Below are 26,951 nucleotides of genomic sequence, written 5' to 3'. Positions count from 1 at the left end.
CGGTGTAAAGCCCGGCTAGTAGCGAAAGGATATACACAAGCTTATGGTATCGATTATGGAGAGACATTTGCACCAGTCGCCAAGCTAAACACAGAACGAATCCTTCTCTCACTAGCAGCAAATCTGGACTGGCCACTGTTACAGTATGATGTCAAAAATGCCTTCCTCCGTGGTGACTTAAATGAGGAGATTTATATGGAGTTAACCCCCCCCCCGATACTACGAGTCTGAATCAAGGAAGAAGGTCTGTAAGTTAAAGAAAACACTTTATGGTCTGAAGCAGTCCCCAAGAGCATGGTTTTGGAAGTTCTCATGCTGCCTGAAATCCATGGGTTATGTACAGAGTAATTGTGATCATACACTTTTTTTTTAAGCATGCTATCTCTGGTAAAGTTTCAATCTTATTAGTTTATATGGATGATATTATCATTACAGGAGATGATTATCTTGAGAATCGATTGTTGAGCACCAAGTTAGCTGAAACATTTGAAATTAAGTCGCTTGGAAAACTAAGATATTTCCTGGGCATTGAAGTTTCTTATTCTTCCAAGGGAATATTCATCTCCCAACATAAGTATATCCTGGATATCCTTCAAGAAGCAGGAATGAGTGGATGCAAACCATCACCTGTGCCTGTCGATCCTAATACGAAACTGGGCACTTGTGAAGAGGAAGTATAAGTGGATAAAGGACAATATCAGAGGTTGATCGGAAAGCTAATCTATTTGAATCATACAAAGACTAGATATAGCTTTTGAAGTTGGGTTGTTGAGCAGATTTATGGATAGTACACATCAGTCTCATTTACAGGCAGCATTCCATGTATTAGCATATTAGAAGGGTTCAGCAGGCCATGGAATTTTCTTCAGCCGAAATGGGAGTACCTATGTGGAGATGTATACTGATGCAGATTTTGGAGGATCGCTGATAGATAGACGGTCCACAACAGGATACTGTGCACTTGTGGGAGGAAATGTGGTCAAATTCCGAATCTCTAAAGGATTGATAGGCCACGCTTTTGCGGTTCATATTCGTACTGGAAATCAAAATCAAACGAGCTTTTACCCTTTTGTTCCGCACTAGATTTCTGTTCTTGTTGAGCTCATCTTAGGACACCTGCGTTATCTTTTAACAGATGCGCCGCCCCAGCCAAACTCCCCACCTGAAAATGTGTTCCGCCCAGATCGGCCCCGCCGAAGCGGGCCTTGGCTCCAAAAGGAGGGGCGACGCCCCGCCTCAGTCTCACGAAATAAGTAAAATAACGTTGGGAGTAGTGGTATTTCACATGCGCCGCAGTTCGTATTTCACATGAGTAGTGGTTAATTGGAGGAGCAAAAAACAACCAGTAATTGCATTATCTACTGCTGAAGCTGAATACAGAGCTCTAGTCAAAGGTATCAGTGAAACCCTATGGATACGAAATATTATTGCAGAGATTGGGATGGCACAAGACAAACCCACTGTAGTCTACTGCGATAGTAAAGCAGCAATCGACATTGCTCATAACCCAGTCCTACATGATAGAACAAAACATATTGAGTTGAACAAGCATAGAAGATAGACCAAGGGCATGTTTATATTCAATATGTAAAGTCGACTAACCAGACTGCAGATATACTTACCAAGGGATTGGCCAGATCCATCTTCGACCGGTTGCTGAGCAAGCTGGGAGTTCGAAGCATCTACTCACCAGCTTGAGGGGGAGTGTTGGAAGCAACCGTTGTTTTAATTTCTTTCTTTTTCTTCCTTTTTAGTTTCAGCCCCCTCTTCTTTCTTTAAGTTCGGGCCCACTTGTGTCGTAATGGGCCCTATAAGTTTGGGCCCACGTGTAACCCTATAAATGGGAGAAACGCTTTTTTGTTAAGTTAAGTTGTTGTTTTCTTATTCTTCTAAAACCCTAGCCACCATAGTCCGTCAGCAGAAGTTCATCATAAAGGAAACGAGAGATGACTTGCGATCTTGGAAAAACAGTTGCAGCAGACTGGCTGAGGGGGAGATCCTCCCCTTCAGAGGAAGATGATAGCGACTTGCCTCATCTATCGAGTTTGAGCTTTTCATTCCATCTCTCTCTCTCTCTCTCTCCCTCTGCATTATCGTTCTTCCTGCACTTTGTCCACAGTCTGTCCTCTACGTGACGTTTCTTGAACAGCATTGCTATTCTTGGATATTATTTTGAATTATCTCTACATTGATATCCTCCTGGGAGCATACCATATTCAGACCTAATCTCGACAAGACCAATGATCAGAATGCAGTAAATGAAATGGTCAATCGCTGGCCAGATTAGAATACCGTTACAAGATTGGTAAAATGCTGAGCAAAGTAGAATAAAATAGGTCAATTGCTGAGCAGATTAGAATACAGTTAACAAATAATCCAAAGGCCGAGCAGGTTAGACTACAGTTCACGTATTGATCAATGCTGAGCAGACTGGAATACAATTAATAGATTGTTCAATTTCTGAGGAGATTAGGGTACATCTAACAGATTGGTCAAACGCTGAGTAGGTTACAACACAGTAAACAGATTGGCCAAACGCTGAGCAGATTACAATACAGTTAACGGATTGGTCAAACACTGATAAAAGTACAATACAGTCAACAAATTGGTCAAATGCTGAGCATATAAGAAAAAAGTTCAGATATTGTTCAATAACCCAGCAGACCAGAATACAGTTCACAGATTGGTCAAATGCTGAGCATAGTAGAATAAAGTTCAGATATTGTTCAATAACCCAGCAGACCAGAATACAGTTCACAGATTGGTCAAATGCTGAGCATATTAGAATAAAGTTTAGATATTGTTCAATAACCCAGCAGACCAGAATACAGTTCACAGATTGGTCAAATGCTGAGCATATTAGAATAAAGTTTAGATATTGTTCAATAACCCAGCAGACCAGAATACAGTTCACAGATTGGTCAAATACTGAGCATATTAGAATAAAGTTCACAGATTGGTCAAATGCTGACCAGATTACAGTACAGTTAGCAGATTGGTCGATTGCTGAGCAGATTAGAGTAGAGTTAACAGATTACTCCAAAGGAGTGAATGAAAAAGTCAGAAAAGCTCACAAGCAGGTATGCAGAGTTCGGATATTTCGGAAGAAGCGCGCTGCAAAACTTCAGCGCCGATTTGTACTGACGAGAGTCAACCGCATCCCAAATCGGCCGGACTTTCCTTTCAGGAATTCCCCCCGCCAACCCCGCCTTGGACGCCATTAACGCCGCTCGAACGAATTCTAGAGTTCAGATTCCTCCCTCTTTTCTTCTACCTTGAGGTGAGGAGCGACGACGACGGAGAAGAAAGTCTCTACTCCAACTGCTCTGAATGAACGGAAAAGAGGCTTTTATACGATCGGTTAGCTGATCTCGTCCTCTACTTTTCTCATTGAGATTTAAATTTCTAACTTTCTCATTCATTCGAAATAATAAATTAATCGTTTCGATTGATTATATCATTAATGGGAAGTTGATTATAATGTTCTATTATGACAATTATTACTATTATTGTTATAACCATCATTAAGATCACGGTGATTCTTTTGATCCTACAGATTACATGAAAGATAACAAATACTATGTTTGGTAATATTATAAGTGCTATAATGTTTATTATGATTATAACTATTACTGGTAAGATTGTTAGGGGTATAATGACTGTTATGTGTTATAATGGTTATATCGATTATTATCATTTCCATGGTTGTTGCGATTCCAAATTGTTATTACCATTAATTATTAAGATTTATGTGTTTATCGTGCTTTTGGTTATTATGATTGTGTTAACTAATGTTTTTATAATAATTGTAACGATTTCTGTATATTTATAAAAATGTTAAGATAAAATATATTATGCTTCAAAAAGTATTGGGACTTTTATGTTTCGAATGATTATTATGATTTACATCAACTAAAGTAATTTGAATTTTAATTAACTCTATTCTGATGCATTGATTGTTATCATTGTTTTTTATGATTATTTAGGCTATAATTCTGAACACGATGACTTTAATTACAATTACTTTTATGATTATTTCGATTATATGTTGTCTATGATTCAGATGATTTCGATGATTAATTATAATTGATTATAACTATTAATTATTATTGCAACGATTCCGTTATCATGATTAGGATTATAACGTTTATGTCCGTTATAGTGTTTTAAAACCGTACCATGATTTCTATGATTATTTTAATTACAAAACAATTAGGGTAATAACGATTCTAGTGATTATCAGCTCTCTGTGTTTATATTGACTGTTGTTATTAATAATAATTATTGTGATTAGAATGATAATTAAATGTCTATTATGAATATTAATGATTTATATGATTATGATTACAGCGATTTTAATAACTATTCTTTGCAATGCAACAATTTTTAATATTATGTTTTAAGTGATTTTAACGGTTATTTCATACAATTGATTTTCATAATTATGATTACAGTTGTTTTAACTATTATTCTATGATCCGTAAGATTATGATTACAGGGATTTTAATTATTATTAATATTTTATCATCATGGTTTCCGTGATTTAACGAGTATTCTATGATTATTAATATTTTTTCCGATTATGAATACAGTGATTTTTACAATCATTTCATGATCGTTAGTGTTTTTTATGAGTGATTTTAACGATTAGCTTATGATTATGATTATACTGATTCTGACAATTATAATATAATCCTTAGCGGTTTTTATTAAATGATTACAGTTATTATAACAATTATTCTATGATTATGCTGATTTTAATAATTATTTTATGATTATTAATGATTTTTATGATTACGAGTATAATGATCTTAACTGTTATTACATGATTCTTACTGATTTTTATGATTAGGATTACAATGATTTTAAAGATTATTTCTATGTTTGTCGATGATTCTTATGATTATGATTGCATGAATTTTATAGATTGCTTCTACCATTTTTATGATTATGAATGCAACGATTTTAACAATTATTACATGATTCATAGTGATTTTTATGATTAGGATTGCAACGATTTTAACGATTATTTCTATGTTTGTTAATGATTCTTGTGATTACGAATACAAGGATTTTACCAAAACTTTTTATGATGTTCAATGGTTGTTATAATTATGATTACAGAGATTATAAATATTATTTCTAAAAGATTATTAATGATTTTTATGACTACGATTACAGAGATTTTAAATATTATTTCTATGATTATTAATGATTTTAATGACTAGGATCATAAAGATTTATAATATTATTTATATGATAAATATTTTTATGATTACGATTACATAGATTTTGAAGAATGTTTCTATGGTTATTAATGGTTTTTACGACTATGATTACAGTGATTTTAACAATTATTCCACGAGTATTAATGATTTAATAATTACGATTACAGTGATTTTAATAATTATTCCACGAGTATTAATGATTTTATGATTACGATTACAGTGATTTTAACAATTATTCCACGAGTATTAATGATTTTATGATTACGATTACCGTGATTTTAACTATTATTTTTATAATTATTAGTATTTTATTACTGCGAGTACAGTGATTTTGACGATATTATTTATATGCTGCGACCATCATGGTTTCAATCCTTACCATAATAAATAAGATCATTAATACGATCGTAAGAATAATAAAGATTGTTGTGATTATCCGATTTATAGGATAAATCCTGGCCGTCGATCTGTCTGGGGGGAGAGAGGAAACCGGTTAGTTTAAAGAGGCGAGATGCGTATCAGAACGGCCATTTTCTACGCAGTGTTAGTGGCGGAGCTACTGAGGAGCTCAAGTTTAGGGGCTGAGCGAACTTCTCAGATTCTTCGATCGGCGTTCTCAATTGAGTAGATATCTTCTTCCATTCTACCGATTCGCCTCTCATGGATGGGATTTCCGTCGTACGATCTCTCCGTGGTGATTGCTTCTCCTCAGTACTCCGCTTTTTAGTTGTTTCAGTCCGTATCATTGCAATTTGGTTTTTCGTTGGATGATTTCGTTCGATGTTTCGTTACGCGTGATTAGAAAATCTACGTGCTTTCTCAAAGTCGTTTTATTGATGTTTTAATGGTTAGATTCGTTGTGGAGCTCTGCTAATGTTATAAGGCAGAAAAGTCTGTGGAAATTAGCTTTTTAGTTCCTTGTGCGAGGCATTTTTCATATTTATTGGAGAACTGATGAAGAAGTATTCTGTGAGTCTGCGAGATTAACTTTAAACTCCTTGTTTGAGAGAAAAAAAAACGCCATCATTCCAGAATAGCGAAGGCTAAAGCTAGAACGAGTTTCAATGAAAATTTGCTGGAATGTTGATATCAAAAGAAGAAGCAGTGAGAACTTGAAATTCGTTGGTTAAAGTAGCCACCCGCCATTCAATAATGCGGGCTTCACGCTTCTGATTTCCAGTTCAAGATCTATTCTTTCAAATCTCTCTTCAGATTGGTGAGTAGAACTCAAAAATAAATTATAAAAATAGCTTGGGAGTTTAATTTCGGAATTCTTCTCCTCTACAATCATGTCCTGGCATTTTTTCATGTATATTGCGCTGCTTGTTCGACACTGCGAGGAAATAAGTTCTTTTACTGTTTCTTGGCCTTCTTGACTTCTTTTATTTGGCCATCCTTTTGACTTTTTAAATTGAAACTGGTACCTGATTCTCTTTGCATCTGGTTATGCTTGACGAATATGCAGTGGGAGCTAAACCAAATGCACGCTCTTTCCTGAAGAAGCCTAGTTCATTTAGTGCACCATCTTTCGCTTCGGGTTTTCCTCTGGCTTCAACAGCGGAGAGAAAATTGTTTCTATTGCCAAAGACACATTCTAGAAATCTCCATTCATGCATTAAGGCTGCAAAAGGTACTAGTATCCCACATTTGGTCTTTTGTCTTTTGATCTATTAATGTTTTTCTTGTCTAAATATTTTTTCAAAATTTCGACATGGATTTGTTTTTTGTAATACTGTGCTTCATTAATAAGTATTAAGTGCTGATGATGACCATCCTTTTTAGGTATATATTTATGCCTTACCTATATCTGACTGAAATCTATGAAATTTTAAGGACATAAATGGTTTAAAATGTAAATTTGGCTCTTGTTAGAAGAGAATGCTTTGGAAGATTTCAGCTTTTTTTTATGTTTCCGCTCTCTTCTATTAAAATCAACTGGTAAAAGGACATCGTACCTTTGCATTTGTTTCTCGTGAATTTAGAGCCATTGATAGCTCTGGTTGTTCTTCTGGCCTGAAGATGATTCTTGGGCTTGATTTCAGATGCTTCGGAACAAATCACTATTTCACCGGAGAAGAAACGGACAAATAGTACTGCTTTTCCAAGTGGATTTGAGGTTAGGCGTGGCATAGTTCTTTCTGATAATAATTAACCGAGCTTACTTAGTGTAGGTCACTGTGAACGTAATATTTACTTAGTGTATCATCGTTGAGGTAGTCTAGCCATTTGTGTTAATATATTTCACTTCATTGGACTTATTGCACATGCAAAGATGCGAAAGTTTTCTTGCCCATAAGTGACATATATGAAATTCAAATCTTAAATTCACTCAATCCTATATCTAGTTGTTTGGTTTATTATATGCGCAGAAATTTTCTGATCCTTCATGTGGTCATCTACGCCTCCCCAAATGATACATTAAATCTTTCAAAAATCATTTCTCATGATTAAGTGCACATAATATTTTTCCTTACGTGCATTTTGAGACGATTTCCAACCACTTTTCAGCTGTTCTGGCACTTCTGCCCAACAGTTGCAGTTCGGTATTTTCTTGTTTGTGTAGTTCCCCTTCAATTATAATAGGCAATAAAGCAGATAATAGCCTGATTCGGCAAGGAAGAAGGAAGAAGATGGCACAGTAGGAAGGGGTACCTTTTGATACGAACCTGGATCTCGGCTTGTATCGGAAGGAGGGTAGAGGACGAGGTGAGGTAGAAGTTCCCAGGTTAGAGAGGTGCAACGGGAAGGATCTGAGAGGAGGCCGAGCAGAGGGACTAGGGATCGGCCGAGGACGAGCCGCCTGAAGACGCGGTGAGGTAGAGACGATCACGAGGGCCGGGGATTGTTGAGGGGGAGAAGGAGACCAGACCTAGACGAGGAGAGGGAAGACAAGAGTACTTCTTTCTTCTTTTTCTTGGCTGCCCTCCTAAAGAGAATGCATCCCTATTTAAAGGAAATACATAATAGCCAAATGACTGAAATGCCCCTGTGGGCTAACATGACAAAACTACCCCCAGATAGGTTGAGGATCCTATCAAGGATACTATCACCTTTTTTATCATTTACCCTTGATTAGAACTTATATCACGGTCTCTGTTGTATTTCACAGTCTGCTGTCTGATATTACCACTAATCCTAACTTTCGATCTCCTCAAATCTCAGACTTTGATGTTGGATGTGTGCGATGAGACGGATATCGCGGAGCTCAAAATCAAGGTATCCTCATATTAGATCACATCAGATACATTCGATTTCAGTAATCTGGGTGGCCCACACAATGCTAAAATCAGTCTCATGATAATGAACGATCAAATCAGTAGATATGTTCACTTTGTGACAGGTGGGTGGCTTCGAAATGCATCTGAGGAGGAATGTGGAGGCTCCAAAGGCCCCGCCATCGCCACCGTCCATTGTGTCGCCGACAATGGCTCCACCAATCCCAAGTGAGCCAATGTCAGAACTGATCTCGGAATCGTCACCTGCCACCACCTCATCTCAGAAGCCAGCCACTCAAACCCCCACCTCTCCATTCTCCAACAATTTGTCTGCAAAATCAAAGAAACTCGCTGAGCTAGAGGCTTCTGGAGTAAAGACTTATGCGCTAGTTTCGTCTCCATCGGTGGGGAAAAACTGATGATTTTTGGTTTATTTTGAGATAGATAAAAAGATCTTATTCTTGGATGATTTTGCTCCAGGTTGGAATCTTCAGAACGGGGAGACTGATCAGAGGCAAGAGGCAGCCGCCGACCTTCAAGGAGGTAGAAGAATTCACTAATTTTATTATAAAAAAAAAAAAGAAGAATCTACTTACATCGATTGAACTTGAGTTTTTGTGAAATGATTGGGTTCTGGTATTCTAATTCATCGTCATCATCGTCAGCCCTTTTGGTCTTGGGGAAGAAGATGATTCTTCATCCCTGTGGAAAAATGGTGATGCACTTGAGAGGAAGATGAGTAGAGTAGACAGACAGAGTTAAGCAAGCAAAAGAACAACCCTTTATTTTTTTTTTTTGAAGGAAAGAACGACCCTTTATTTACATATCTCAAGTCTTTTTATACAGATTTCAGCCATAACGGCTAGTTTGTAACGGCTAGTTTGACTAGCCGTTACTTACCCGATTTGGCATTTAAGCAAATCGGGTAATGTTTTATTGGGCCATTGGATATTACTGATGGGCCTGATCCAAATACAATTAAAAACGTATACATTTGCAACAATCCCTAAAACTCTTCATCGCTACTCCTTAATATCATCATTATCATCATCATGCATGTTTGGGTTTTGATGAGGGACCATGATGATTCACCATCATCCTCATCGACTGCTCCTCATTGACACCAAACTACGGTTTGCAGACAATGAGAAAATTTTCATTGTCATCCTTGTATGGGATTGGACGATGGACGAAGGCTATTCATCGTCAACAAAGGACAATGACGATGTCAGCGGAGGCTCTTGGAAAGTGGATCACTGCTCTTGGAAACTGTGTGATGATGATGATAACGATGACGATTCATCATTGTCATCATCATCGGCCACTCCTCGTTTTCACCGTTGATGCTGAACCCTCGGCTAAAACTGTCGGTTATGAACTTTACATTATGACATGTTAGATGCAGAGGTTTACCTTCCATGCAGTCAACACCATTTAATGCAATCAACACCATTCATTGGAAAACCTGCCATGCAGTCTCTGCGCATATCTTTTTATGTTATTATGATCTACAATAGATAACGGTCTCACATTAGCATACGAGGAAATGAGGCTACCTCTAATAAGGTTTGATTATGGATGAGGTCGCACATTCTAATGACGCTACCTCTAATAAGGTAGCCAAGGGGGGTAGATTTGAATAAGAAGTCTGGAAACGTTCACAAAGAGTGTGTTTTTCTATTGATTACGGATGTTCTTTGAAGAATATGGATGTATAATTTTGCTGTTCTAACTATTGAAGCCCTGGGTTTTGAATAGTTTGTGTGCTTTTCTCTTTTCCATGTATCCTGAACCTGGATCGCCCATCTCTGTGGCATTTCTCTCTCTTTTTCTGGGTCTCTCTCTCACTGTATTTCTATAACTATCTCTCTCTACATATATTTCTCTTACTCATTCTCTCTTTTATATGTCTTCTATTCGTTCTCCCTTCTGTATCTATCTCTGGCTCTCTATCTTTGTCTATCTCTTACTCATTTTCTCTGCTATATCAATCTCTCACTCTCCATTTATTTCTATCTCTTACTCGTTCTCTCTCTTCTATATCTATCTCTCACTCTATCTCTATCTTCTATACCTATCTCTCACTATCTATCTATGTCTATCTCTCACTCTCTATCTCTATCTTCTATATCTATCTCTCACTTTCTATTTATGTCTATCTCTCACTCTCTATCTCTATCTTCTATATCTATCTCTCACTGTCTATTTATGTCTATCTCTCACTCTCTATCTCTATCTTCTATATCTATCTCTCACTGTCTATTTATGTCTATCTCTCACTCTCTATCTCTATCTTCTATATCTATCTCTCACTGTCTATTTATGTCTATCTCTCACTCTCTATCTCTATCTTCTATATCTATCTCTCACTGTCTATTTATGTCTATCTCTCTCTATCTATCTATGTCTATCTCTCACTCTCTATCTCTATCTTCTATATCTATCTCTCACTGTAAAATTTATGTCTATCTCTCTCTATCTATCTATGTGTATCTCTTACTCGCTCTCTCTATTTTTCTATCTATCTTTCTATCTATTTTTTTATCTATCTCCCTATCTTCTTCTGGGTGGCTAACTTTTCTCATCCTTTTGTATTCTTTAACTTACCAGGGAGATCTTATCAGCGAGGGGCACGTGATTGGATGCTTGGACCAACTGGGGAATGAACTCCTGATCAAGGTGAGCCTTCCTCTCCATCCTCTCCATTGCTGTCACTTTCAGCTCTCCAATACCTCTCTATCTCTCTCTCTTTGCAGTCTGATGTAGCTGGAGAAGTCCTTAAGATCCTTTACAAAGATGGAGGTATCTTTATATCTCTCTCTAAACCTCTGTTTCTCTCTCTATCCATCCAGCTCTGTCTATCTATATCTCTCTCTCTCTCTATCTATTCTACTTAACATTCTATATAATATATTATATGCAGATGCAGTCGGATTTGGTGACCCGCTTGTGGCCGTCCTGCCGTCATTCCACGACATCAAGTTGTGATGTCTCTCAACTTAACAAGTTCTTCCCTAATTTTATTTATCCTAAGATATGCGATTTAGTTTTATTTGCCTAGTCTGACAGTAGCTGATCTAACTATTATTTCCAAGTTGTGTTTGCTCTTTCTTTTCGCAGATGTGTTTAAGATTGTGAATCAAGTATCATCATGAGTTTTAATCATCTAGTGACATTTGTATCTCATCGTGTCCGGAACGGCTGGATGTTCTTTCTTAGAGAATAAACAAAGATGGAGGTCATATAGATGGGTTAAATATATGATGCAAGGTATAAACATAACTTGAAATAAACATGTTAAATGTGGACTTCAAAGAAGGTTTTGTAGGTAAGTAGTGGAGTAATTATTTTAGGTTTAGTTTGGGTAGATTTGTTTGTTTTTGGATTTATTCCTTGGGTTGTTTTATCGGTCTTAATCTTCTTTCTGGATATAATTTATTCCTTGGAACTCAAATATAACAATATTAAATACTTCTAAAAAAATATCTTTCACTTCATACCTCAAACCTATGTAAACTATTAAAATGAATAGTCTGCGTGGTGGTAAACTTTTCCTTGTTATGTTTCTCAGGTCCGTTTTTTATTTAGTCAGAGTGCCAAGCTAAGTTTTGATACCTCAAATACCCACTATCAAGGTATAATTAATTACATTCTCCTCGCATGCCCTTTAACTTTTTCTAAAATACTTTACAAAAGTAATAAAAAAAGTTTGCAACTTTCAGTCATGTCTAAAGACTGCCCCACCAAATATAAAAGTGATCAGTGCCTAGAGTGAGTTTAAAGTGAATTGAAAGGCAACCTCAAAAATAAAATCCAGAGAAAACATATATTTTTTATGTGATTTTTAAAGTGAAGCCTCAGTATGTATGCAGCTGAATTAAATCTTGCATTTAACTTTATTATTCTTCAAATATAGGACAATGGGTTTCAATATGATCAGTCAAGTAAAGTTTCAGAGTGACATGGAATTATCCTCTTCAAAAGATTAGACATGATTTCATCTGAAATTATTCCAAAGTTTCTCCTTAAAATTTCTTTAAGATAATTCCTTAAAATGGTTACTTTAATCAATCAATACAAATTTTACATTCACTACAAGTGGGTGCACGTATAATCACATCACACAAGGAAAAAGTATTGCTATATACTCTGCCATATTAACACACATGTGGTTAGTGGTTCGGCTGATAAAGGATAAAAACCAAAAAATGTTATGACCAATAATTTAACCCCTAATCCTATTACTCAATACTCCACTTTGTCATGCCTAGTCTGGTGGCTCCACATTTGCCAAGGTTGACCTTTTGTCACTATTTCCAAAACTTTCAACAGATTAATTCCAATATTTGTAACAATTACAGCACTTTACGGTGGAATTTTCATGACGCTTCTTGTATCCCTCATTTCCATGTCTTTTATCTCATTAGTGCATTCTTCACAAAAAATCACATTACTTCCTCTTGAAATGGGCACGAGCCAAGTGGACTTATTGTTCATTCTTTGATTCATGATCTTGGAGATATTCTTCATGTATCTTGAGAGATCCATCGGATTCATCAAAAGTCATCACATAATATCCCCAATCTGCTTGGACCATCGGATTATACTTTATCAGTTATTTCTTCAACTCCTTGGAAGATGTTTCATTGTTAAGTTGTGCTAACAGATCCTCAGTCTCAGCTCCATAGTTCACTAGCATCACACATTGATCTTTCTTGCTCTTCCATAAATCATATTTTGTTTGGAGAGCGATTGGACAAAAGTGTAAATCATTCTAAGAACTCCAGTCTTGGAGATGTTATTATCTTCTTATCTTTGTTTGCATGAAAAACCTCTGATTCCAAATGCACAAAAAATATCTCGCTCTTCATTGGCTCATATAGAGATAAAATGAGACATCCCGCCAAATTCACTCTAAACGCGAATGAGATAAGAGAGATCAGCCACTTGAGGAAGGAGGTAGACAGACACACTACACACATTTATTTACTAGGTGTCACATTTATAGGTTCAGACTTGTAACTTCCATCGCATAAGGAACAGCTATGTACACGCATGTTGGGTGGTGGGGCTATGGTTTTTGTGGATAAAATGAATTTCCATTCATTGAAGTACCTTGTGGGGAACTCGTGAAGAATCCCTAAAACATATTACATAGTGTAACTTTTGGGGAATTTTTTCTACCGTTGACTTGATTCTTGGGAGAGATTCTTCAAGCTGCTCAATTGCCCGACCTCTAGAAGTATCCACGTGACTAGTAGGTTGTTGGATCTCTTCTCCTTCTTCACCACTCCTTGATATCTTGTGGATCTTCCAACCATCAAGGAGGACTTGCGGAGAGGGAGAAACCATGGAAGAAGAAACAATGGGTAGATCCAGCTATCACGGGAACCTAAAATGGGTGCCCCCTTACTAATTTTTTCATAAAAATCCTTATGAATAAAGTATATCTTCTAACGCCCTTTGGTCTTATGTGTGTGGTCCTCTAGTTAAAAACATTTAAGGTCCAATAATATTTATTGACCAACCTTACTCATTAACTATACCAAAATATAGATTAATTAATCAAAAATTGATTTAATCTAATTGATAGGTTATGTTTCCAGTTTGTGGGGTGCCAAGTTACACCTCGTATGGTTCATCGTCAAACCCTAATCTGTCATTATGTTATAAATTATGCATAAGAGGGATCATTTGATAAATGCCTTCTGCAATATCCTCTGGTGTCGCAGAGGACCACACACCATCATCGGACGTGACACCACTACCGCAAGAGACGTTCGTTTCATGACACATCGTCAACATGGACTTTGGACCCCAGATCTGAGCGTCATTTAAACTTAGATTTGAATTTTACAGTTATTTGAAGTTCTATCTTTCCTCCAAGGACTATAAATAGGCCAATGCTGTACTGACCTTCTTGGTGATTATCTTTGGAATTGAAGTTTTCTTCTAAATAAATTGCCCTAGTTTTCTCTCTAATGTCGCTGTCGCAGTTGTTGCCGTTGCCGCTGCTGCTGAGAGGAGGGTATCCTCCCCCTATTCCCTGGTCTGATCGCAAGCCTTCCCATGCCCAAATGTCTTCACAACACCGTCGTTGTTTCCCCGCGCGTGCAACCGCCCACGCCGTCATCTGCCGCCCACAATCGCCCGCGATGTCGTCCATCACGTGCAAATGCCCACGTCATCCCCAACTGTGAGCAGCCGCCTGTGCCATCATCCCCGGCTGTGCACAGCCACCTCCGCCGTCACCCCCCACGCGCAGCCTCCCACCTACACGGCCGCTGCTCGCAGCCGCACAACCCACGAATGCTGCATGCAGTCACCTAGCTAGCAGCCACCGCACATAGCCGCCCACCTCACATGGCTGCCGCTCGCAACCGCCCCCCTCCCACGCCCTATTGCCATCGCGCGCGGTCACCCGGCCTACCGTTTGGGCAGCCACACGATTGCGCAGCCACGCGGTCATCTGGGCAACCAACAGTCGCCGCCCCTATCGTTTAGTTTTTGGGGCTCTGCCCCAAACCCTGCAAGGAGCGACTCCCCCCTTGACCCCCCCCCCTAAAACTGACCGCACTGTTGGATCTGCGTCCACCCTGTCGAAGCACACTTGCTCCCGCCAACGATGCGTCGACAACTTTCCGCATCGCCCCTTGGCACTACACCCATACTAAAGGTCCATTCTTCCATCTTTGGTGTCGGTATTGCTTCCTCCAGTGTTTCTCATGTGTTTTTTCCACCGCCGTCAGACTTAGTAGAATTGGTGTTTGTCTTGTCATAATTGACCGTTCGGAATACTACCTTTGGAGCTTTGTTTTCACTGCGATGGTTGAAAGACAGTCCTCCCGCCCTCGACCAAGGAAAGGGAATGCATCATTGATAACTTGCAAATTATAATGTTAAAATGATGAATATTACATACATATATGTGTTTTACTTGCCATATTTGCATGTTATCATAATTAAATGGACATAAATGACTTGCACTCCTGTTTTATATTTTTTAAAATTTTTAGTATTTTTTACATGATATTTAACCTCAGTACATTGAAGAATTATTTTTTGTAGGACATAAAATACTTGGCTAGTGGTTGGCAAGGGTTTTACTAATTTTTCTCGAATTTTTCAATATTGTTTAATAATTTTTTGACCATTATATAGCCAAGAGATGATTTTTAGAATTTAAAGAATATATTTTTTATTTGTCATTTCAAAAAGTATTTTAAAAAAAAAATTCACGTGACATCCACGTCATTTGGCCAAAATTCGGGTTAATGATTGGATGCATTAAAAGAGAACATAAAAACGTGGCAGCGCACAATCTGAGGGCGGAGAAAACAAGGAAAATGCGTCAGCCAATCAGAGAAGGGGCATTTTATTACCGCTTGGAGGAGAGATAAAATATCCAACGGCCAGAATTAATCGCCAGTAAAGTGGTGATATCTTGAGATCTAGTCGTCCAATTGTGCTCAAATTTTGAGGGTAGGTTTGTCCCTTTTTCCTGCTGTAATCCATACGATGGATCTTGAAATAGAGATCGGGAACGTGGAAAAATTGACTTTTGGAAGCTCTCCCCTAAGAAATTGGCCAGGAAGGACACATGTGCTGTTTCTGATGTCGACAGATCTTTGTTCATTCTTCAAAGTTGTATGTTTTTTTAAACGAATCTAGAATGCCAAGGCATATGCGAAATGTACATGCCCTTGGAGTTGATTTGAATGGTGATTAGCATGGCAGTTTGATTTTGATTCAAGATCTGATTCTTAATCCTTAGTTCTACATTAATTTTAATCTCATATTGTATCTTATATCTCTAGATTAGGGTAGAATTTCATCTTTAATTCAATTTCCCCCAAATTCTTCTAATTTCTCTCTCTAGGTTAATTCGTCTAATTTCTCCGTCTAGATTTAGAAATTGATTGCTTGAAAATTCAATTCAATATACAAAAAACCTAAAACCAAAATTTCATCAAAAAATTCGTCCATCTGAAAGTCCAACTTTAAAAATCCCTTTCTTGATTAATAATTCTCAATTTTAATAGATGAAAAATTATCTTAATAAATCATCTTGATTGGAATATTGGTAATCCAAATTAATCTGATATAAGAATAAAAATTATCCTATCTCGAGTGTCTTGATCGAAAATATTAAGATAAAAATTAAGCTTTTGCTTGATTTTGATTAATTACAAACAAATTTTACACAATTAAGGCCATTGAATGCAAAATTAATTCATTCTTAAATTAATTCATTTGAATTAGGATAAAAATTCTTGCGGAGTGCCTCCCTGTGGTTTGACTCCTTAATTTCTACATACATAATATTTACTGATAAGAGTTATTATAAATTTTATTGCATAAGTCTAAAAGCGAAAATAACGATATATTTTACATACCAATTTTAGGCTTATAAGCCATGAATATTTTGCTGGATTTAAATGATCGACGATTGGTCAATTTGATTCTATGGTCTATTTTATCCATCCTTAGTTGATCCTTAGTCTATCTTATCCGCGTCAGTCCTAGTCGTCCTGTATCATCCTCGCTTCCCTAGACATGGATTTATCTACATCATATTCCTTGAGTCGATCTTCTCTTATACTGAGAGAGGTCGATCCCGACTTAACCTCTCAATTACCTTTGTGTACTTCTTACTAGATTCGAGATGAGACTTATTTGAATCCCATGATTAAATATTCGTAAGCTGTAGGCAAAACATAGTCATCAATAAAGGAGAGGTCCTTGGTGTCTCAAGTCAATGTATCACTTATACAACCATGACATGAAACTGATTGACTTTTAGGTAATATACTATATACGGATTGATATAGATCAATTCAATGAATTCTTTCTCAAAAGAGCACCCACCATCTGTCCTTAGTGTCTCCATAGGAACGACCAAACGACCAATCATATTAAACATTCAAGTAGGGTCATATAGTGCTATTCTATCCCTATAGTTATGTTCATCTTAATTATCCATTGAATAGGAATATAGAGGATACATGTTTAAAGCTTAGTGCTCATTGTATTATGATATCATCATAATTCACTGGGTCATTGCTTTTTTTCGTAAACTTCATTATAAACATGACACAAGAATAATAATGAATTTATTTTTTTAATAAACTTGCATAAATATGGTGGTGTCATTGGCTTGACTATCACATAATATCCATCAAAACCTAGCCTCATGGATACATTTTTACTACAAATTGACCACATTGATGGAAAGATGCATGTCTGCCAAGCTGATCACTCACTCCACATGTTGTTGGATATTGATTTATATGACATGTTCATATAATGCACACGTGATGCTTATGATAAAGTCCATGAATGTATGCTACTATAATGAGAATTATGAAGAGATTATAATTAGATATCATTAATCTTTCAATATGTTTTCTAAGTATTCAAATTCAATTTTAATAAAAAAGTTATCAAAATATCCATATATATGACACTCTCTAGTCCCACTCATATGATGAATATGGTCATAAATATGGAGACACTAAGGGCATATCATGGCTGCCCCTTAAGGGACATTATGAATATTTTGGCCATCCTGCCAATCCCACTTCCACGTTATGTCCAAGTTTGCTGAATGAATATTTAATCATCATTATAATCCAATCATGTTTATAAAGATGTATCTAAATAAATTAAATAGCCTAGTGAATTATGATGAAATTCTTATTCACAAGTATTTAAACATGTATTCTAGATATTCTTGTTCTATGAATCCTCGAGACGGGCATCAAACTATTAAAAAGAATGCCATTATCTTGTCTAACTTTTATGACGTGTATGGCTATCTTGTGGACATTGTTGTAGAGACACTAATTAAAAATTGTGGATGAGCTTTAGGGAAACAGTTCACTGAAACAATTCGTACAAATCCATAAATGGTATATACCTAAATGTTAGTTTGGGAGATTCATGTCATTGTAGTATAAGTGGTTCTTAGACTTGAGACACCAAAGACACTTGATGGAGGACCATCATGAAGATCAAGCCCCGACTCATCAACAGCCACGTTGCGGAGCCTAAGCCGACGTGAAGAACCCGAACTTCTAATATCAAGTTTGACGACAACATCCTACCTGCACTTCTTTTCTTTTGACTGTATAAAGGCCCCTTCCCCCGTGTATGTGCCTCCCATGTTCGTTTGTTTTTGTTTTGCTCAGTCCTTGGGGGATTATCCTTGTTTCAGATATCTCCCTTAAGGTGGCCCATTAGGGCAACCACACCCCCCTATTATATAAGGGGGTGGGGAACGAATGTTCTAGATTGGGGATCAATTTGAAGAAGAAAAAAGGCATCGTTGCACCAAAGTGGTCTACGCCAACTTCTCTTCCCTTAGAGGAGAAGAGTTCCACGTTCTCTTTTTTTAGGTTATCGCTGAAGATCAAAGTTTCCAAATGACACCACCTTCGAGCCTCCTACGGTCAACGCCACTCACCACCGATGGCTTGCACCATCAGTGAACGAGTCGTTGACAACCAGAACCCCGCTACCAACGGTCTACACCATCATAAGTTGATTCTTCACAGGTTGGGGTCGCCGTCAGTATGTGTCGCCTGAAGTTGAGTCACTTATAGTTTTAGCCGTCCTCGTCCTTCTTGCTTGCATCGCCCAACCATCCTCTGCATCCGCTCGAGCCCTGCATTCGCCTGGCCTTCCTTAGCATTCGCTCGAGCCCTGCATTCTTCTTCTCGCCGCGATAGTCTTTGCCACGGTCCCGCACGATTTTCGTTGCACCATTCTGATCCTCCTACCGCACGTCGTGCGCTCTCATCCGTTCCTGTGCCATATACCGGTGGTGCCATCGCCCTGCTATGCTACCCCTTCTTTGTCGCTGCCGTTCCCCATAATATCCATGATATACCATTGGTGGCTCCTGCCCTAGTGAGCGTTAGCTCTGATGGAAATATATGTGTCCAGCAAGCCAATCACACATTCTACATCTCGTTCCATGTTCATTAATAGAACATATTCATTATAGTGCACGTGTGATGCGTATAATGAAGTCCATGAATACATGATCGGACTTAGTAAATTATGATGACATCATTATACGAAGATCACTAGTCTTTAAGCATGTGTTCTAAACATTCATATTCAAAGGATACGGGTGAAGGACATCAAAGTATTCAGATAAAATAGCACTATCTAGCCTCACTCATATGATGAGTATGGCCGATCCCGTAGCCATTAGTGTGGAGACACTAAGGACAGATAGTGGGTGCTCTTTAGTGAAAAAAGTTCACTGAATTGATCCGTACGAATCCCTAAATAGTGTTATACCGAACTGTCAATCAGGTTGATTCACATCACGGTTGTGTAAGTGGTCCTTAGACCTAAGACACCAAAGACGTCTTGTGGACGGACGGTTGTACTTTGGCTATGGCCAACGAGTCTCTAATCATGTGATTCTAAACAGTCTTAGTTTGGGTGCATCAAGAAGTTCACGAAGGCGATTGAGTGGTCAAGATGGGATCGTCTCCCCTCGGTATAAGAGGTGACAGCTCAAGGAAGATGATGTAATGAAGTCCTTGGCCAAGGCAGTGAAATATCGGAGAAGAGTTCTCACATGATTTCCAAATGCATCAGTACTAACTCGGATGATCGATTAGGGTTTGACAGTTGACCATACCCTAAGTCATCCAAGGAGCGTCAAGGGGATAGGGATTATAAATACACGGTAACTGATGACGATACACACTCCTTTGTATCTTCTAGGACACGCGGTGTAGCTTGGCAACCCACGTGCCGAAGTCTCGACCTATCGATTGGGTTAAATCAATCTGACATTAATTAATCTATATGATGATATCGTTAATTAATTTGGAAGGCCAATAAAGGTTATTGGGCCTCTGGAGTCATTAACTAGACTGATACATGGGCCTAGGGGGTCACACACAAATGGTCTTTTGGACGTCGGAAGATATACTTAAGTTTTGGGGTTTTTATGAAAAATACCCACTTAGTATAAATAGGGGAAGACATTGAACGAAATTCACCCAGGCCAGAATTGTTCAGGGGTCTTTCCCCTTCTTCTCCCGTCTTCCAAACCCCCTCCATCCCCGATGCGATCGGGACGACGTAACAACGATGATGGAGATTGAATGGGGCTTGTCAACGAGAAGGAGGATATTTGACGTGCCGAGGATCGTGTGGATACATCTAGAGGCTGCACACGTGAGCAGCTCGACTCGTCTCACTCCAGGATCCAAGAAATCACGGATGCAATCCGTGTAAAGGTACATCGTTTTAATGTTCTTGTTGATGTCTTTCGATTCGTTCAAGTCTTCCGCGGCGAATCATTTTGTTTTGTTCATCCATGTCATAGCCTCTAGAACCCAACAAGCTCCATGTGCATTGACGACTTCAACCCACGACCATCCCGGTGTTACTTACCGCAAGCGCCATTCTGCACGTGCCCTGCAGATACTGCCCTGTTTGATCGCGTCTACACAGACACTACCCATCTCAGCCGTTGCCCCAACATGAGGAACACTTGTCTTGCCTTTGCACGTGCTTGAGGTCCCTCGCCGTGATGCCGCTGAATTGCGTGTTGTTTCGTTGAAGCTCCAGCCATGTCCAAAAATCCCACAGTGCAGGGTAGTGTTTGTCCAACCGATATCCGTCTGATATCCGGTATGGGACAACCGATATCCGATATCCAGAAAAAAACCGGGACGGTGTCCGATATCGGATATCGGACGATATCCGTCTGTTAGGTGTAGACAGATATCAAAGATGGATATAAGAGGGGTAAGGACGATCATAATATAGTATACCGGGTATCGAATTTTGACATCCGGATGTCGGAACCGGTATCTAGATATCAATATTCGATATCCGGATCTCGATATCCGGTATCAACAGAAAAAAATATACTATTCATCACCTTCAATGATATATATAAATCCAACAACATAAGTTTTTGATATGTTATCAACCTCGGTTGATATATACAATCCATGATTTTTATTTTCTTCCATATGGGATAACAGGATTCGGAGTTTACGTTAAACTTCAAATTTTGTTATCCCATATGGAAGAAAGTAGAAATCGTGCGCTGTATATACTAAACAAGATATAATATTTATTAAATGATATAGTAACATATTAATAAAAATTCAGTATTTTTAAAGCCGATTATATTTTTAATATATAAAAAATATTAATGACTTGTCCAATAAATAGAGCGCAAAATTTCTATTTTCTTCCATATGGGATAAAGGATTCCTAGTTTGATGTTAAACTCGGAACCCTACTGTCATCCCATATCGGAGAAAAAAAAGTTCAAGCTCTATATATTAAATGTGTCACTTAATAATTAAAAAGCTCATAACTACCCTCTTCCGCATGATGATTCGTCTAACTTCTGCTTAATAATAATTAAGTCAGATATTGGAATCCGATATCCAACACCGATATTCGATATTGTCATCCTCCCCCCTGAGACGGAGGCGGATGGTGACATCGAGACGGATATCGATATCGGATATCGGCACTATAGCAACTGATATCTGATACCGATATCCGATATTCGGATATCAAAAAAAAAGGATACCCGAAATTCCCTTTTCGGTATTCGATACAGCATCTGGCTCGATACTGTCATCCGGTATCGGTATCACGGTGGGCCAACACTAGTGGAGGAGCTCCTTGATCCTCCCACGATGGTCATGACATGCCTCGAGCGATCGGGTCCAAACCCGCAGGTCACATTCTCTTTCCCGCTTTACAATATTATTACGTTCTTTAGTGTCGTCCTTGTCTGTTCCACTACTTAAGAGTTTTTGAGTCATAGGAGTAGCCATCGAGTTCGTGTTAGGGACATTTATTCGTTGGTGTTGGATCTGTATCGTTCTCGGCGACAGACGTGGAAACTCGCAGACGGTGATCGTCCCCCCCCTGTCGGCCTTCGAACCGATCATTCGGGTCATTGGGAGCCTATCTGTTGTCAAGACCCCTCGTGTAAACTATTGGTACTACCGTCTTGGGTCAGTCGGTTTTTCGTCGTTCTTCTCGTTGATTTTCAAACAAACGCATCATTTGCTCTCGTCGCCTTCACACTTCATCGCTCGTTCGTTGTGGTGTAACATGATGATGGAGAGTGCCAGCCCAAGATCACTACCACATCTTCGAAGCCATCGTCGTCGTCGTTATCGACTCTTGCTGGCTTGCGTCCCCCCTGACCGGCACGGCAAGGCCACGGTGAAGAAATCCCGAGTTTAACACCCCAGGAGAGAAGCATGACTGCACCATAGACTGAATCAAATTTCTCACCGGCTCATGCTCATTTTATTCGCCAATTTATCATATTTTCATTTTCGTCGCATCTGTGCTCGATGTGTTGCGTCCGTATTTCCATACTCGTCTATGTCATTTTATTTTTGTGTTGTTTAATTTCCCTAGTCTCTAATATTTATGTTGTAGAAGGGGTCCCTTATTGGACCCCCTTATTGGACTCATTATAAAGGGCCCATCATGCCCTATATAAGGCCATTTTGGCACCACCACGTTACAGATCTGGAGTTTCATTTGTGGCAGTTACGCCTTTTCGTTCAGCTCTCACCAAGAGGGAAAGAAGGAGGAGGAAGAAGAAGAAGGAGAGGGAAAAGAAGGAAAAAAGAGAGGAAAAGGGAAGAAGAACGATCGGCGTCGGCCCATCGACGATGATGTCGTGATGTTTTCTATCCTCGTTGGGTTGCACAGCGCGTCGCTCGTGACCTGAGTGCCGTCCAGATTCCAGCCGCTGTGGTCGTGGTTATCCAGCATCTACAGAAGTCCTCCACGTCCTCGATGCCCTTGCTCACCGTCGGGTGGCACCGCATGCTCGATCGCAAGACTGCACATCATCCACTCTTCAGCCGCTACGGGCGCAGCTACCCGACGGTCAACAGGAATCTCTTTGCATCCGCTTGTCGATCAGCGATCCCATTACCGCAATCGTTCGTCCGTCCGCTTGTCGGTCAGTGATCCCATTACCGCTCGCTGGATGTCGTCGCACGGGACCCGCGACGCGATCCACATTCAAGAAGATCGAATCTGCGCAATTCGCAAACTGATCTGTCTCGGTCGCGCGGATTGTTGCCTTGAACCAGAGCATCTCTGCACCGTGAACAAGCGGTGTACCAACCCCTCGGTATCCTTCTGGTGCTTCCAGAACGAATGGCTCCACCCCTACATGTTGTTGATCGCAACTCTATCCCTGCTAGCGGTCAACACGTTGCACGAACAACGGACGTCGCTACCCATGCAGTTTGATCGCACCATGATGAATCGGCTTCATCCTTCGTGCTGAACGAGAGTGGCGTCATCAACTCTCAAAACACTACGCAAACCCCCATCGTGACACCCGATGATCACACCGTTGTCCTCAATCACCCTCTACAAGATGAGTTCGTGAGTGCGCCTCCCCACGTGCCACCGGTTGTTGCCTCCGCCACTGCTCTTAGTTGTCGCTGCCTGTGGCCGCCTTGTTCACCAGGCAAAGGCATCTGCATTGGCGACGCCACCTGCCCCACTCCGGTTGCTCCCGAACCATTGATACGATCGACCCGTTGAGTATCACCCATATGCTCGTGCCGCTTCGTCGCTGCTCCTTTCGCCTCCCCCCCTCCGTTCTCCAATCCCACTCCAGCGTCACATTTCTGTCTCCTGTTGAGCTCAACACCGTTGTCGTGCCCTCCGGCACACCGCCACATCTGCCCGTGCCTGTTGATGCACCGAAGAAGATGTTAGCGACGAGTGTTACTAACACTGAGGTACACCATTTCCCCTTGCTCGCTCGTTACTTTACTTTCTTCAGTATATTTTCGACTGCACTCCACTGCGCTCGGGTTAGTTTAGGTGAGTAAGATTTTCTATCGAAAACTACGAATTGAGTGATTCCCTAGGTACGGGTCGAGCCTGTCTGTTAAGTGTGAGCGCCAACAGTATTATATCGTTCGACACCATAGTCGCCATCATCGCTCTGACAAGGGTCAGAAGGTCACTGTTATCATCATCAAGTGTCCACCCAGGAGCTTGAAACTCGGTGAATTCTCACGTGTCGGCCGTGTACATACACTTCGCCTAGGACATTGCACTCACGTAGATACATCCTGTTAGGGAAATCACCCGTCGGGCAACGTCATTGAAAACGTCTGACATTAACTTGGGCAATGAAGTACATGAAGGTGATTGAGCAGTGAAGACGGGAAAGTACGTCCTCGCTATATGAGGAGATTAACTTAGTGAAGAAGATGAATTAAATCCCAAGGTGGTGGGGGTATTAGAGAAGGGAACATCTACTAATGTCTATTACATAGCAGTACTAACTGGAATGATTGATAAGGATTTGATGGTTAATCATTTCCTAAGTCATTTAGGAATCTCACATAAAATAATGATTATATATAAATCGTAACTGATGAGGGAAAGGTTCCAAGAGAGAGTTTATTTAATGTTAATTATCCTCTAGAGTAAGAGATGAATCTTAGAACCCCCCACAAGCTGGAAACTTAACCTATCTATTTAAATATATCATTGATTAATTAATCTATATGTCAAAATACTTAATTGATAGTGGTTGGCCAATAAGTATTATTGGACCGTTAAAGTTATTAGCTATAATGATACATGGTCTTAGAGGGCCATAGCATAAGATTTATGGGTGTTTTTGGATATTCTTGAATTTATAAGGAATTTTCTGAAAATATGCTATATAAGTATAACTATGGGGGCATCCATTTTAGATGCCATCTAGACTTAGGCGCCCCCGTGACTTTTCTCTCTTAAAATCACTCCTTTCACTATTGGGAATTGATGGTTATTTTGCATCACGTTTTTGTAGATCAGGATACAACACTTCCTATAATGCTGTCTAACCATTGGTGATCATCACCATCTTCAGCCTTTTTTTCTCTGAATTTTCTTCTACTATTTCTCCTTACTGATATTGCTCTTCTTTTTATTTATTTTCCTTCATCAATTTTCACTTTTTCTTCTTCATTATCATATCGACCATATTCTTCTTTTGCTTCTTCTTCCTCTCAATTAACTTTTGAATGCGGGCCAAACTTTAAAATGACTTCTATTGTTGACTTTTCAATAAGAAAATAAGGGAAGTCAAAATCTTCTTATTTGTATTCTTCATCTTTGACTGGACCAAAATCTGGCTCGCTACAGATGGCCTCTCAAAAATAAAACTTTGATATGAGGGCCAAAATAAAAAATGGTTGATGAAGGCGAGGGAAGGAATGGATGATGAATCATCCCTTATTGTCATTTTTGTTCAGTTAATTAATAAAAGTTCAAAAGAGGGCAAACTTACAAATATACATTAGAGTTGTCCTTTCAATGAGAAAGGCAAGTCAACTTCGCAAGTCAATGTTGAGACGGTCTCAACAGTCTCTCAAAAGCTTCCTGGGCTGGAAAGAAAACTTCAGACGGCCTCTAAAAAAAACAAGAATTTGAAATAGAGGCCTAAATTACAGATGGCTGATGACAGATTATCCTCACTACTGTCCTTTTTGTCCTGTTGTCCAATAAAACTTCAAAAAGAGGGCTAACTGACAAAATGACATCCTCGTTGACTTTTCAATAAGAAGAAATGCAAGTTAACGTCAGGATCCAACGTTGTAAGACAGTCTCAACAGTCACTCAAAGTCTGGCAGGGAAAACTACGGACAGTCTCTCAAAAATAAAACTATGAAACAAGGGCCAAACTACAAGACATCAAGGAGGATGATGAAAGGGTTAAATTACAAAATGACACCTGGTTGACTTTTCAATGAGAAGAAAGACACGTCAACTTCACAACTCAGCGTTGGTAGACGGTCTCAACAGTCTCCCAAAATCTGGCTGGACTGCAAGGAAACATACATACAGCCTGTAAAAATAAAACTTTGAAGTGGGGTAAACGACAAAGTGGCTGGTGATGGATCATCCCTCACTATTTTGTCCTATTATCCAATTAAATTTCAAAACCAGGGCTAAATTACAAAATGACAGCCGCGTTGACTTCTCAATGGAAGAAAGACAAGTCAACTTCAAGAGTGACTATTATCCAATAAAATTTTTAAAAAAGGGCTAAATTACAAAATGACAGCTGCATTGACTTCTCAACGAGAAGAAAGACAAGTCAACTTCACAAGTCACTATTATATATTTTGTCCTATTATCCAATATAATTTCAAAACAAGGGCTAAATTACAAAATGACATCCACGTTGACTGTTCAACAAGAAGAAATATAATTCAACTTCACGGCTCACTATTATCCAATATAATTTCAAAACAAGGGCTAAATTACAAAATGACATCTGCGTTGACTTCTCAACGAGAAGTAATACAATTTAACTTCATGAGTCACTATTATCCAATATAATTTCAAAACAAGGGCTAAATTACAAAATGACATCCGCGTTGACTTTTCAACGTGAAGAAATACAATTTAACTTCACGAGTCACTATTATCCATGTTGTCCTATTATCCAAATAATTTC

The 26,951-nt window shown here is 39.0% G+C and overlaps 2 protein-coding genes across 5 annotated transcripts in view; one reads left to right on the top strand and one right to left on the bottom strand.

Moving 5' to 3' along the window:
* The window catches only part of LOC144714233 (Tetratricopeptide repeat (TPR)-like superfamily protein), a 37,186-nt gene extending 33,855 nt beyond the window's left edge, over nucleotides 1-3,331 (bottom strand). For all 3 annotated transcript variants that reach the window (XM_078588927.1, XM_078588926.1, XM_078588928.1), the window contains exon 1: nucleotides 3,075-3,331. In XM_078588927.1, the coding sequence (XP_078445053.1) occupies nucleotides 3,075-3,221 (147 nt within the window). In that variant the 5' untranslated portion in view covers nucleotides 3,222-3,331. The remainder of the gene's footprint in view (nucleotides 1-3,074) is intronic.
* Nucleotides 3,332-5,753: 2,422 nt separating this feature from the next.
* Nucleotides 5,754-11,627, top strand: LOC144714433 (biotin/lipoyl attachment domain-containing protein). 2 transcript variants are annotated; one of them, XM_078589177.1, is made up of 9 exons: nucleotides 5,754-5,919; nucleotides 6,694-6,858; nucleotides 7,271-7,344; nucleotides 8,391-8,444; nucleotides 8,569-8,847; nucleotides 8,924-8,986; nucleotides 11,054-11,122; nucleotides 11,200-11,245; nucleotides 11,367-11,627. In XM_078589177.1, the coding sequence occupies exons 1-9, from the start codon at nucleotides 5,889-5,891 to the stop codon at nucleotides 11,429-11,431; spliced, it is 846 nt and encodes a 281-aa protein (XP_078445303.1). In that variant the 5' UTR covers nucleotides 5,754-5,888; the 3' UTR covers nucleotides 11,432-11,627. The 2 variants fall into 2 exon arrangements, with proteins under 2 accessions (XP_078445303.1, XP_078445302.1); XM_078589176.1 differs by having other exon boundaries at nucleotides 5,754-5,922.
* Nucleotides 11,628-26,951: the final 15,324 nt, after the last annotated feature.

This window comes from Wolffia australiana, chromosome 17 (assembly GCF_029677425.1).
Source record: "Wolffia australiana isolate 7733 chromosome 17, ASM2967742v1".
NCBI lineage: Eukaryota > Viridiplantae > Streptophyta > Magnoliopsida > Alismatales > Araceae > Wolffia > Wolffia australiana.
Note: the sequence above shows the minus strand (reverse complement) of the source record. Positions and strands in the feature narration are given on the sequence as shown.

Coding starts and splice junctions, on each gene's coding strand:
- LOC144714433 (XM_078589176.1), top strand. CDS start 5,889: ATGGATGGGATTTCCGTCGTACGATCTCTCCGTG. Junction 7,345..8,390: donor CTTTTCCAAGTGGATTTGAG/GTTAGGCGTGGC, acceptor CTCAAATCTCAG/ACTTTGATGTTGGATGTGTG. Junction 8,848..8,923: donor CGCTAGTTTCGTCTCCATCG/GTGGGGAAAAAC, acceptor ATTTTGCTCCAG/GTTGGAATCTTCAGAACGGG.